Raw genomic sequence first — 13,270 nt, 5'->3', positions numbered from 1 at the left:
AGAAACCATGTCAGCGTGTTGACCGCTTGCACTCACTGCTGCCTTTCTTCAGTCACCACATCACATTTCCCCTTTGGAATAATAGTCATCTTTGGAGATTGGCAGTTTGTGTCATTTTGGTTCTTTTAGAAACCAAAACAAAGCAACTAAATGCATCCAAGTTAATAATGGAAGAGTTTATTTACTCGATACAATGTAATATTACAAATCTAGCAGGTAATTGAGAGAAAAAAATCTGAAATAATATGAAATGGTTTCCTCATGAAAAGAAGAAAGCACTCCATGCTGCTCTCTGATACTGGCTTTCCCCCGGTACAGTTTAAGATTGTGAACATTTATATAGGTTTAAAAATAATAGTGAAAAGGCTCCATCACACCATCACCCTGTGTCATCCCCCATGTTTCCAGTTCCCACCCTGTCTCCTTTACAGAAGTTACTGTTTTCTGTCACTTTGGAGAGTTTATTGAGAATTATACAAGCAAATAGAAACATCTGTTTTGATATCTTTCTTGTTTTTTTCCCTTTTTACATATATGTAGCATGTATGTATGGTGAACCTTTTGTGTTGTTAAGTAGTAAGTCTGGATTTGCCCATGGAGAGCTTCATTCATTGTACAGCTGTAGGCTATTTCTTTGAATGCATATGCCATAACTTATTTAACCAGTCAGCCAGTCTCATATCAAGGACATTTGGTTGTTTCCCATTTTTAGGTATTAAAAAACAATGTCACAGTAAACAACCTCAGACCTATGTCATGTAGCGTGTGTGCTACATGTGTTTAATTTCCAGACATGGGGCTTGCTGGCTTCAGGGTATATACATTTGCCATTTTGGAAGTTACTGCTAAGTTCTCCTTCAGGGGGGTTGTAGCTATTTAATCTCCCTCCATCAGTTTATGAAAGTGCCTTTTCTTTTGTAGTCTTGCTAACAGAATAATATTAAATGTTTGGGTATTTGCCAATCTGACATATGAAAAATAGATCTCCAATAGGACTTTAATTTGTATTTCTCTTATTTGACCAGAGTTGAACATCTTTTAATATATTTAAGAGTTACTTGTATTTCCTTGTGTGAAAATTGTCTGCTTGTATCTTCTGTCCATTTTTCTGTTGGATTGTTATATACTCATTAGGAACTCTGTTAGAATTAGGCTTTATTAGAATATATGTATACACACACACACACACACACACACACTCTCTCTCTCTCTCTCTCTCTCTCTCTCTCTCTCTCTCTCTCATTATAAATATATTACCCAGAAGAAATTAATTTTTTTTTCTTTTTTTTTTGAGATGGAGTCTCCCTCTGTCACCCAGGCTGGAGTGCAGTCATGTGATCTTGGCTCACTGCGGCCTCTGCCTCCTGGGTTCAAGTGATTCTCCTGCCTCAGCCTCCCAAGTAACTGGGATTACAGGCACCTGCCACTGTGCCCAGCTAATTTTTTTGTATTTTTAGTAGAGATGGGGTTTCACTATGTTGGCTAGGCTGGTCTTGAACACCTGACCTCAGATGATCTGCCTGCCTCAGCCTCCCGAAGTGCTGGGATTACAGGCATGTGCTACTGTGCTTGGCCAAGAAATTGATTTTTATTTAGTTGAATTTATCAGTCATTTCTTTTGTGGCTTCTGAATTGAGTCATTGTTAGAAAAGCCTTCCTCCTTCTTAGGGTCATAAAGGAAAACTGTTTCCTTGTAATACTTTCAGTAGCTTCATTTTTTACATGTGTATATTGGATCTCTTATGGTATATATCCTGGTGTGCCATGTAAAATATAGATTCAGTTTTATTTTTTGGAAGTGTATACCCTGTTATCTTCAGGCCAATTAATAAATAATGCTAATTCTTTCTTCTTAAAATATTTTCAAGATCCAAAAAGTTGGCAGCTCTTGCAGAAGCCTTAAAGGAAGTCTCCCTTACAAAGGCCCAGCTGGGGTTAGAACTGGAAGAACTAGAAGCAGCAGCGCTTCTTGTCCAGGAGGAAGAAACTGCATTAAAAGCAGCCCATTCAGTTTCTGGGCAGCAGATACTTTCCTCCAGCTCTGAAGCAAGTGATTCGGAGGACTCCGACAGTACCGTGTCGTCTGGAAATGAAGACTCAGACTCAGACTCAGAACAAGATGAACCCAAAGATAGTCCATCTGAAACAGTCAGTTCTTTGCAAGGTTCCTTTCTTGAAGAAAGCAGTGCCCTTCTTATTGTTGATGGTGGAGTATGCAGAAACACAGCCATCCAGGAGTTTGATGTCAGTCAGGGAAAGCCGCTTGCCTCTTCTCGGCCTCTTGGACCGTCTGGGCCTCTGATAGAGGAGCTTGGGGAACAACTGAAGACCACAGTTCAGGTTTCTGAACCCAAGGGCACCACTGCTGTAAACCACAGTATGCAGGAGAGAGACAGCTGTCAGACACCAAATAATTGACTCTTAAGTGGTTTTACTCATTGTTGAGAAATATGTTAGATTTGGTTTCGTTTGCTGAATGAGAATTCCTCATTTTCACTTTGTAATTTTTCTTAGTATATACAGTCAGCCCACTGTATTTGTGGGTTCCACATCTGTGGATTCAAGCAACTGCAGATCAAAAATATTGAAGGAAAAATTGCATCTGTACCAAATGTACAGATTTTTTGTTATTATTCTCTAAATAATACAGTATAACAATTTCCACAGCATTTACATTATACTGGGTAATATAAGTAATCTAGTGATGATTTAAGGTATACAGCAGGATGTGGGTAGGTTATATGCCAGTACTGCACCATTTTCTATCAGGGACTTGAGCATCTGAGGATTTTGGCATCCTCAGGGGTCCTGGAACCAGCCCCTCACAGATACTGGGATGACTTTATGACATTGTTTTTCAATCAGTGAATGTTTATACCTTTTGGTTTCCTTGCTGCAGCTGTGAAGATAAAGTTCAAAAGTATTTATACCAAAGTATAGCTAATATTTCAAGCTGAAAATAATCGTTTTACTGCCAGTATCTCCAGAATGTAGAGCCCACTAATATTTTTATTTTAGTTTTACTGAGGTATACTTGACCCTCGATAAACTGCACATATCTAAAGTATATATGCGTTGGCATAAGTATACCCCACGTAAAACTATTACCGTGATCGAGGTGAGGAACAGGCCCATCATCCCCAAGTGCACTCTTGCCCCGTTACTAGTTTGCATGTCCTAGAATTCTATGTAAATTGAATCATACAACGTATATCCCTTTTTGGTCAGGTCTGTTTTACTCAGTGTAATTATTTTGAGATTCATCTGTGTGGTAGCATGTGTCAAGACTTTCTGTTTTTGTGTTTTTCATTGCTGAGTACTAGTTCCTTGATGGATTAGATTTGTGCATTGACCTATCCATGGACACCTGGGTTGTTTCTAGTTTGGGGCTGTAAAAATAAAGCTGTTATGAACATTTTTATACAAGTCTTTGTGTGGATGTCTGCTTTCATTTCTCTTAGGTAAATATCTGACAGTGGAATGACCTAGCCATATGGTAAGTGTGCATTAAGAAAATGCCGAACTGTTCTCTAGCATGGCTGTACCATTTTACATTCCCACCAAAAGTCATAGTTTATGAGAGTTCCAGTCTTGCACCTGCTTGTCATTGATATGCTCAGTCTTTTAAACTTTCACCATTTTTATAGATGTGCAGTGGTATTTCATTGTGGAAGCGTCTGTTCAAATCTAACTGTGTGTGTGAGTGTGAGTGTGTGTGTGTGTGTGTGTGTGTGTGTGTGAGAGAGAGAGAGAGAGAGAGAGAGACAGGGTCTTACTCTGTCTCCCAGGTTGGAGTGCAGTGATGCAGTCTCTGCTCACTGCAGCCTCAACCTCCCAGGTTCGAGTGATCCTCCCACTTCCTCCTGAGTAGGTAGGAGCAAGGTAGACTTGCTCCACCATGCCCGGCTAATTTTGTAGTTTTTATAGAGATGGGTTTCGCCATGTCGCCCAGGCTGGGATATCATTTTTTTTAGAGTTCTTTCTGTTTGTTTGTGGGGTGTGTGTGTGTGTGTATATGTGTTTTGTTTTGTTTTATTTTGAGATGGAGTCTCACTTTGTCAACCAGGCTGGAGTGCAGTGGCGTGATCTTCGCTCACTGCAACATCTGCCTCTTGGGCTCAAGCAATTCACGTGCCTCAGCCCACCAAGTAGCTGGGACTACAGGTGTGCACCACCATGCTGGGCTAATTTTTTTATTTTTGGAAGAGATGGGGTTTTGCCATGTTGCCCAGACTGGTCTTGAACTCCTGAGCTCAAGCAATCTGCCTGCCTCAGTCTCCCAAAGTGCTGGGATTACAGGCATGAGTGGCCACTCTAGGCAGTTTTGAGAGCTTTTAATAAATTCTGGATACAAGTCTTCATCGTTAGTTTTTTTTTTTTTTTGACATGCCTCATAATTTTTTATTGGATGCCACATGTTGTGAATTTTACCTTCTTAGGTGCTAGATATGCATTCTTAAATACACTCTTTAGCTTTGGTTAGGGATGCAGTTTAGTGACATGGAAATAGTTCGATCCTTACGGATCTTGCTTTGTAATTTGTTAGGCAGGTCTGAAGCGGTGCTCAGTCTAGGGCAAATTATTCCCCACTACTAGGTTTTCCATAGTAGTGCTCTACTATGCCTTATGAATTATGAGCTTTCCAGCCTGGCTGATTGAACACACACGGTTCCCTGTGCGCATACTGAGGACTGTTCTCTCGTGTGTGTGAGTGTGTGTGTGTGTGTGTGTGTGTGTGTGTTTTCTTGAAATAGAGTTTTGTTCTGATGCTCAGGCTGGATTGCAGTGATGTGATCTCAGCTCACTGCAACCTCCACCTCCCATGGTCAAGTGATTCTCCTGCCCCAGCCTCCCGAGTACCTGTGATTACAGGCATGCACCATGTACTTGGCTAATTTTTTTTATTTTTATTAGAGATGGGTTTTTGCCACATTGGCCAGGCTGGTCTCAAACTCCTGGCCTCAGGTGATCCGCCCTCTTCAGACTCCCAAGCTGCTGGGATGATACGCGTGAGCCACTGCACCTGGCCCCCTCTAATTTTTTCAGATGCTTCTAGAAGAGGGTTGGTCTCTCTCTCTCTCTCTCTCTCTCTCTCTCTCTCTCTCTCTCTCTCCCCCCTCCCCCCTCCCTCCCTCCCTCCCTCCCTCCCTCTCTCTCTCTCTCTCTCTCTCTTTCCCCCCCCGCCCCCTCTCTCATTCTGGCTTTGCCCTCCAAGGTTAGCTGCCTTGATATCCCCAAGTCCTCAGTTCTGTCTTTGAACCCACTGGGTTCTGCATGGGTTGTCCTTCCCTGCACAGCATGGAAAGTCTTTCAGGGCAGTAGGTAAGGCAGTCATAGGTCTCACCTTGTTTTCTGTCTCTCAGGATCACTGTCTTTCATTGCCTGAAGTTCAGAGTTTTGAAAGCCATGGTGTTCTGTACTGTATTGTTCTCGTTTCTCTGTTTTGGTTATGTCTTGACAGGAGGGTAAATCTGGTCCCTGTTACTCCATTGGGACTGGAAGTGTAAGTCTCCATTAATAGTTTAAATATGAATTTTCCCACTTGAGTTGAAGCTGCTGGGGAATGAGGGTCTTGTTAACACTTAATCATCAATGTCCATATTCTCAAGCACTCCATAAATATTTGTTGAATGAATGAACAAATGGGATAAACCAATTTGCTTTGAGGAAATGAAATCTGATCTATTAATCTCAGTAGCATCATTAATTTCAAGAAAGGGTATGGTGTTTTTTACTTGGGGTTTGTGAAGGTTGTGAGTATTCGTACTTTTTGAGTTTGTATTAACATGATCCTGGGGTGACGACGGCACTTAAAATGCACGTGAACTCCTGAGCGCTATAACCGCTTTGTTGGAACGTGTTCAAGACTTTCAGCCTCCCTGGAGAGCTTCCAAATCCTTATGACCACTGGAAATGCATTTCTCCTCACTAGAACATTACCTGAAACCAGTGTGAAAAAGTATTACCTGTAACTTCCCTCATTTACTTCCACTGAAGTCAAGCCAGTTAAGCAAATCCACTCTTGTCTAGAAGTTTAAAGCCATGGAAGTTTTCTTCCTTCCATCATTTTCTGTCCTTAGGAATCTTGACAGGATCTGCTTCAGTGAGACTTGTCTTGGGTATAAAAACCTGGTATTCCCTTCCTCAAAGAATGAGCAAACATGATCTTTCTTGGACATCCTCAAAGCCAGGGAGCTCATTAAACAACCCTCATGAGTATTATAGACAACGTGAATGAGCTCCTTAATTTCAGAGTCCATGTCGGCAGTGTTTCTCTTACCCTTTCTTTGTTCACAGAGATTGAAGCTTTGTTATATCACATTACTCTGTCTTTGTTTAAGATGGACTGAGAATACTATACTACACTAGCTCAGTAACCAAAACACATCTGAAGGTGCTGTCTTTTATTATTTTAAACTAGACAACCTGCCAGGCAACTTTAGGGATCTCCTATAACTATATGGGTATCCCAAAACCCCTAGGTGATGGGAGAAAAAAATAAGTTGAGGAAAGAACAAGGCAGAGACCCAGTGACTGCCTTAGCCGCAGCTCAGTGGGAAGAACCAAGACTTTGGGTTTGACAAGATGCAGCTTCCAGTTCAAGCTGGCTCCACTGTGGCTGGGTCAACAATGGGGAGACCCCAAACTCTACACTTTTCCCTTCATCTTAAAAATGTGGCGGGGTGCAGTGGCTCATGCCTGTGATCCCAGCACTTTGGGAGGCTGAGGTGGGCAGATCACTTGAGGTCAGGAGTTTGAGACTAGCCTGGCCAACATGGTGAAACCCCATCTCTACAAAAAATACAAAGAAAAAAAGTAAGCTGGGCATGGTGGCTGGTGGGCCTCTGTACTCCCATCTACTCAGGAGGCTGAGGCAAGAGAATCACTTAAATGTGGGAGGTGGACGTTGCAGTGAGCCGAGATCAGGCCACTCCAGCCTGGGCGACAGAGTGAGACTCAAAAAAAAAAAAAAAGGAATAGATGAGATCAGGTGTCTTCAGGGTGGTGTGGCCATAGACAGAAATGGAAATAGAACTGCTTTTATTGCTTGCCTTCCAGTGCTAGGAGACTGTATGTTCAAGGCACCTGTATAAACTGGAAAACGTTAAACCAGCATTAGGGTTTAATATTATTGTCTGCCTTCCCAGAGCTGAGCAGGGCTCTATTTAGCTACCTAACAACAGGTTGCTGGGGGAGCTGGCACTATGAAAATGAGTCAGCCCTGTTAATCGCTACAGAGGCAGGCTAGTGGTAAAAGTCTACACAGTTCAGCAGATTAGATAGAAATATTAATTATGCCAATGAATCACAGCACTGCCTCATCTTCTAAGCTTGCATTATCATTGACCTATTTTTCTATGTTCTGTCTTTCTTGTCCCATTATCCTTGAAGAATAATCGGAGGCCTTGCTGTGGGCATGGCCCGTTTTAGGTGCTGGTAACTAAGGTGGTATCATCTTTCATTGGCACAATATTAATCTGCAAATGAGACAAGGCTGCTCCCTACCACATTCTAAATTGGTTGACAGCTGGGGAGTGGTTTTCACACCTGCTAATGAAAAATCCACTTGGGTTACATGGATCAAATTCTATTATTAATACCAAGAATTGGGAGGAGTAGAGAGAGGGCTGTATTTTAAGACTTTATAAAATTATTAAGAAAAAAAAAAAAGACTTCTGGCTATTTATTTTGTTACAAACGGATTTTTATTACTTTATATGTTGCAACTGGAAATTGACCTGTATAGTCAATGATGACAAAACAGATACCTCTAAAAGAAATGGAAGTGAGTTTAAAACTTACTATAGGAATAAAACTGTAAATACACATCCAATCCTAAGAATGTATCAATTATAAAATCGTTAAAGATGCAGAAACCCCCTGTGTATAAAATGACCTGTCATTTAATGTCACCGCATGTCAGGTAAATTTAAATTAAGCTTCATAAACACACATCTTTGTTTAGTCAGGGGTCTCCATTAGAGCAAAGGAAAGATTGCAAATGTTTCTTTAACATCATTCCATCTAAGTCCCTGATGGAATTTTTGTGATCTGCTTCTTTTCGCTCCTGTTTTCTGAGTGTGTTATATATAGTTTCAATCCATACCAAATGAAGGAAGCATTGATTAGACTTGATTTAAGGCAGCAAGTGATAAATGCAGCTGGGAAATTGATTCATGTCTCTCAAGTGACTGGGGCACAGCCATCCACAGTTGACACAACTCTTGTCTCAAGGCTGGAGAAAACAAACAGGCAAACACATGTCAAACAGATAAATGACTCTGCTGTTTTGAGCTCTCCGTGGAGGCCATTTGTTTCCTAGATAAGGAAGACTGCTCTCCAAAGTCATGAAAAGATAAGTTAGAGGAAAAGGATGAATGTGGAATTGGATGTCCAAGCATTGAGAAGAAAACAACAGAATTTACCTCCAGGAAGGATCTTGCTTCATTTCCCTCCAGCATGCTGGGAGCAGCACTCCAAATGCTCTGTCTCCATGTTTTAAGTGTTCATAGTGGTATGCCGGTGTCTTGGAAGCTATTTCCAAAGAAACATTTTTTGACTGCTCTTATTGGAGTGAGCATTTGGAGAAGAATCAGCAAGAATAGCTAAGACTTAAGAACCCAACTAATTGTCCTCTGGTCAGGGCCAGTTGGTCTGAAATAGTGATAGTTCCAGTAGTTTGGCCACCAGCCCAGAAACCCCCTGAAAACAATAGTCCCATTGGAATCCAGTGCCTCTTTGTAGAGCCTCGCCCATAATACAAAGTATTTACTGCATTTGTGTCTCCTCTACATGCTTTGTGTTTTCCCGCCTTGATGTTTGCTCCTGCCTTGCTCTCCTTTTTCCCTTCCTGTTAGTTTGCATGTTTACATCTCACCCATCCTTCAAGGCCCCCATTCAAATGCCACTTCCTCCAGGAGGTCACCCTTCATTGCTCCAGACTAGAAATAAATTCCTTCCTTTGAACTCCCAGAACAATGTGTAACAGTCTTAGAGTATTTATTGTTCCCTGCAGGGTAAATATGGATCTCCTATCTTCTTTTTTGGGGGTCGGCAGAGGGGACAGAGTCTCACTCGGTCACCCAGGCTGGAGTGCAGTGGCACAATCTCAGCTCACTGCAACCTCTGCCTCCTGGGTTCAAGCGGTTCTCCTGCCTCAGCCTCCTGAGTAGCTGGGACTGCAGGCACACGCCACAACGCCTAACTGATTTTTGTATTTTTAGTAGAGATGGGGTTTCACCATTTTTGCCAGGCCAGTCTTGAACTCCTGACCTTATTATCTGTCCACCTCCACCTCCCAAAGTGCTGGGAGCTACCATGCCCAGCCTCCTATCTTTCCTAGAGGACAGACTTCAGTATCTGTTTTAGCTTTGGATCTCATACAGTGTTCTGTCCACACACCTTCAAATGACACTTGTTAGATGAAAAACCAAATCAAGCAGACTAGGCAACTATAGAGCTCAAATGAATAAATGGCCTCCGACACTTGACTGCTCTTTATTAGCTAGTAATCCCAACCGAGCTTGGGCTATGTTGCCTTTCTTTGGTTTTCTTTTGTTTCAAAAGTCTTTATTCTCTTATATTTTGAATATGACTTCTGCCAACATTCTAAGCAGGAAGATCAAGTGTGTCTTTCCTCCTCCTCCCCCTCCTCCTCTTCCCCCCCTCCTCCTCCCCCACCTCCTTCTCCTCCTCCTCTTCCCCCCCTCCTCCTCCCCCACCTCCTTCTCCTCCTCCCCCCCCAACCGTGTCTGGAGTCCTCATTTCCTGGCCTAATTGGCACATATGTTCTATCTTTTCCTGTTGGCGTCCCTCCCCAACCCTGAATTCCCTGCATTCTCCACCCACTGCCCCCTAGGCTGGCAGGTGGAAGGTTAGTTGGTAGAGAACCTGAAAAGTCCCTACTCTGGGAGTGCCACCGGACATGGTGGACACTATCCCAGTGAATCAGGGCCAGGTCCTGCTGGAAGAGCCCTGAATCCAAGGCAAGCCAGAGGGATTGGAGCAGGAAAGAGATTCTTATCCTATAAAGCAGTGGGTTCCAGAGTTCTGTATTGACTTCTATAGAATCAAAATTGAAACACAACTAACTGGGGTAAAGTGCAGAGGGTGCTGACATAAGGCTGCTGACTTTTCATTCTGCATGTGCATCTCTAACCCACCCAGCCAGTATTCCACTGAAGACATCCTTTCATAAAAGCCTGTTAATGCCAAAAAGTATGATATTATTTCAGGATAAAGATCAGCCTTCTAACTGGACAGAATTAGCTTTAAGAAAAACTCTTTGGCTGGGCACAGTGGCTCATGCCTGTAATCCCAGCACTTTGGGAGGCCTAGGTGGGTGGATCGCCTGAGGTCAGCAGTTCGAGACCAGCCTGGCCAACATGGCAGAACCCTGTCTCTACTAAAAATACAAATGATTTAGCTGGGCATGGCTGTAGTTCCAGCTACTTGGGAGTCTGAGGCTGGAGAATCACTTGAACCCTTGAACCCGGGAGGCAGAGGTTGCAGTGAGATGAGATCACACCACTTCACTCCAGACTGGGCGACAGAGTGAGACTCCATCTCAAAAAAAGAAAAAGAAAAACTCTCTCCCCTGAGAAACCACAGCTACTGTTGAGAAATGTTAAGTTTATGAATATTGATGTTGAGAAACGTTAAGTTTATGAATATTGATGAATGCTGGGTGTATGATAGAATCTGTTGTTTGCTAGGAAGAACAATGGTAAGGAAAACCAGCACCCCCATCCACCCCACATGGGGCATTCCCAGGTGGCAGGACAATGTATAAATATCATACACTGGTTAAAAAAATTCATTAAGCTATCTGACCCTGCCCCTGTGGCTACCTCATGAAGAATACTTCTTAGTTTGTCTGTGATCCGTGGTAAGTGGGCAACAGCTGCTTACTTGGCATATTTTGTGTTATGAGAAAATACCAAACATCTGTTTGCTAATAATAATCACTTGTTCAGAAGAGAATAAATGCGTGGGTCAGAGTCTTCTCCGGGCCCTTCAGTCTGGAATGCTGTCAGCCCCTGAGGCTCTCAGCTCAGAATGCTGTCAGCCCCCCAGATAGACCCACTTTGCTGTTCGATCTGGATGTCTGCCTCTCAGTTCCTTCAGTGCCGCCTGGGTCGGGGAGGTCTCTATGGCTGAGCTGGTGCTCGGTTAGCTACATTTTCAGTTTCTCTTTTTTAGTCTTTTTTCTGTGTAGACAAGTAAACACGTGTATTTTTTAAACAAAATTGGAATCATGTACTACATAAATTTATATCCTTTTTTCTCTCCTAACATGAGGTCCTGTTTCCCATGTCACCAAATAACCTCCCAAAGTATGACTTTATAACTGCATTTATTCCTGTTGCATTGGCAGCAAGTGCTCTCAATTATAAATCTGATTAGTGAGGATTTTCCTGTTTTGTAGTAAATTTGCCAAGCATGGATGCCTAGATCCTCGAGGTGCTTCCTCAGCAGCTTTTCCTCTGTTGTGTTATAGCAACATGGTTTATTGCCTTTTACATTATTATTTTTTAAGTCTTTTTATTTTTAGAGATGGGGTCTCACTCTGTTGTCCAGGCTGGAGTGCAATGGTATGATCAGAACTCACCAAACTCCTGGGCTCAGGGGATCTTTCCACCTCAGTCTCCTGAGTAGTTGGGACTACAGGTGCATGCCACCACACCCAGATGCATGGTTTATTTTAAAGGCAACACAGTCGTCCCTCATTATCTGTGGGAGATTGGTTCCAGGACCTCCTTGGATAGTAAAATCCAGGGATGTGCAAGTCCCTTATATACAATGGCATAGTAGTTGCAGATAACCTACTGGCATTCTCTTGTATGCTTTAAATAATCTCTAGATTACTTATAATACCTAACACAATGGAAATTGTTATTATACTGTATTGTTTTTAAAATATGCATTATTTTATTGTATTTTACTATTTGTCTGAATATTTTCAATCTGGCTGGTTGAAGTCATGGAAGTGAAACTCAGGATATGGAGGGCTGATTGTATCCCCTTGAATTAGAGGAGAGACACCTGTCATTTGTTGAGTGACTGCATTATGCCAAGCACTGTACTAGGCTGTTTGTCCTCAGCATGTCAAGCAGGGACCTGTCTCCTCTCCATTTTTTTTTTTTTTTTTTTTTGAGATGGAGTTTTGCTCTTGTCATGTGGGCTGGAGTGCAGTGGCACGATCTTCACTCACTGCAACCTCCTCTCCCAGGTTCAAGCAATTCTTCTGCCTCAGCCTCCCACATAGCCTCCCACTTCTATAATCCCATAGATGGTGGGATTATAGACACCCACCATCACGTCTGGCTAATTTTTGCATTTTTAGTAGAGACAGAGTTTTGCCATGTTGGCCAGGCTGGTCCCAAACTCCTGACCTCAGGTGATCCATCCTCCTTGTCCTCTCAAAGTGCTGGGATTACAGGCATGAGCCACCCTATCCAGCCTCCTCTCACTCCTTCTGTATCCACAGATTCTGCCAATGGAAGGGACTTTGGGCATAGTCAGACCCTGTGCCTCTGCTCTTAGCTGACTGGATTGGGCTTGAACTTGACCCAAGAGCTGACTGTGGGGTCAGCTGGCCTGAAGAGCTTTACTAATCCAGGGGTTCTTGACTCTAGCTACTTAAACCATCCAAGAAACTTTTCAAAAGTACCAATACCCAGTCCCCTCCACACAGTGGAATTAGAATCTCTGAGGGTGTCTAAATAAGAGCTAGGATAATCCAATTCCTGCTCCCAGAAATTTGAATTGGAAAATGAAGAGAGGATCAGACCCTTGGCAGTTATTGAAAGTAAGAGATGTGTTAAGAAAATCACAGGGTGAATCTGGAATCAGTTTTGCAAACTCAACTCAGCAAGGAGGAAAAGTGTGAATTAGGTGGATCTATGTAATGGAGAAAAGATACAGGCGAGAGGGTGATGACAGCAGCTGGTCATGGGAAAGGGAGTGGCTGGGTGTAAAAGGATGCAGACACGTGGAGTTGTCATTACTTTGAAATGAACATTCACACACCGCTGCCCTAAGGTCCCAAGAGCAGCCCTGGATGCCCATACCACCCTTTTATCAGTCTAAGGCTCCATTAGGCCTGAGCATTAGGGCTGTGCTAACTGGGAACTCAGAGGACATCCATTTCCCTGTTGCTGATCGAATCAGAGGGCTTTTTAAATACGTAACAGGGCACTTGACACAACTGCTTCCAACAGTAAAGAGGATTTATTAGTTTATGAACTGAAAAGTCCAGCAGTAGAAT

At 42.8% G+C, this 13,270-nt stretch overlaps 1 protein-coding gene across 1 annotated transcript in view; it reads left to right on the top strand.

Moving 5' to 3' along the window:
- Nucleotides 1–3,426, top strand: part of SHQ1 (SHQ1, H/ACA ribonucleoprotein assembly factor) — a 100,300-nt gene extending 96,874 nt beyond the window's left edge. Inside the window, exon 11 of the mRNA XM_002758578.5 lies at nucleotides 1,869–3,426. Within this exon, the coding sequence (XP_002758624.3) occupies nucleotides 1,869–2,418 (550 nt within the window). The 3' untranslated portion in view covers nucleotides 2,419–3,426. The remainder of the gene's footprint in view (nucleotides 1–1,868) is intronic.
- The last annotated feature ends 9,844 nt before the right edge of the window (nucleotides 3,427–13,270 follow it).

Source organism: Callithrix jacchus, chromosome 15 (genome assembly GCF_049354715.1).
Source record: "Callithrix jacchus isolate 240 chromosome 15, calJac240_pri, whole genome shotgun sequence".
Classification (NCBI taxonomy): Eukaryota; Metazoa; Chordata; class Mammalia; order Primates; family Cebidae; genus Callithrix; species Callithrix jacchus.
This window is presented reverse-complemented; position numbering and strand designations above follow the sequence as displayed.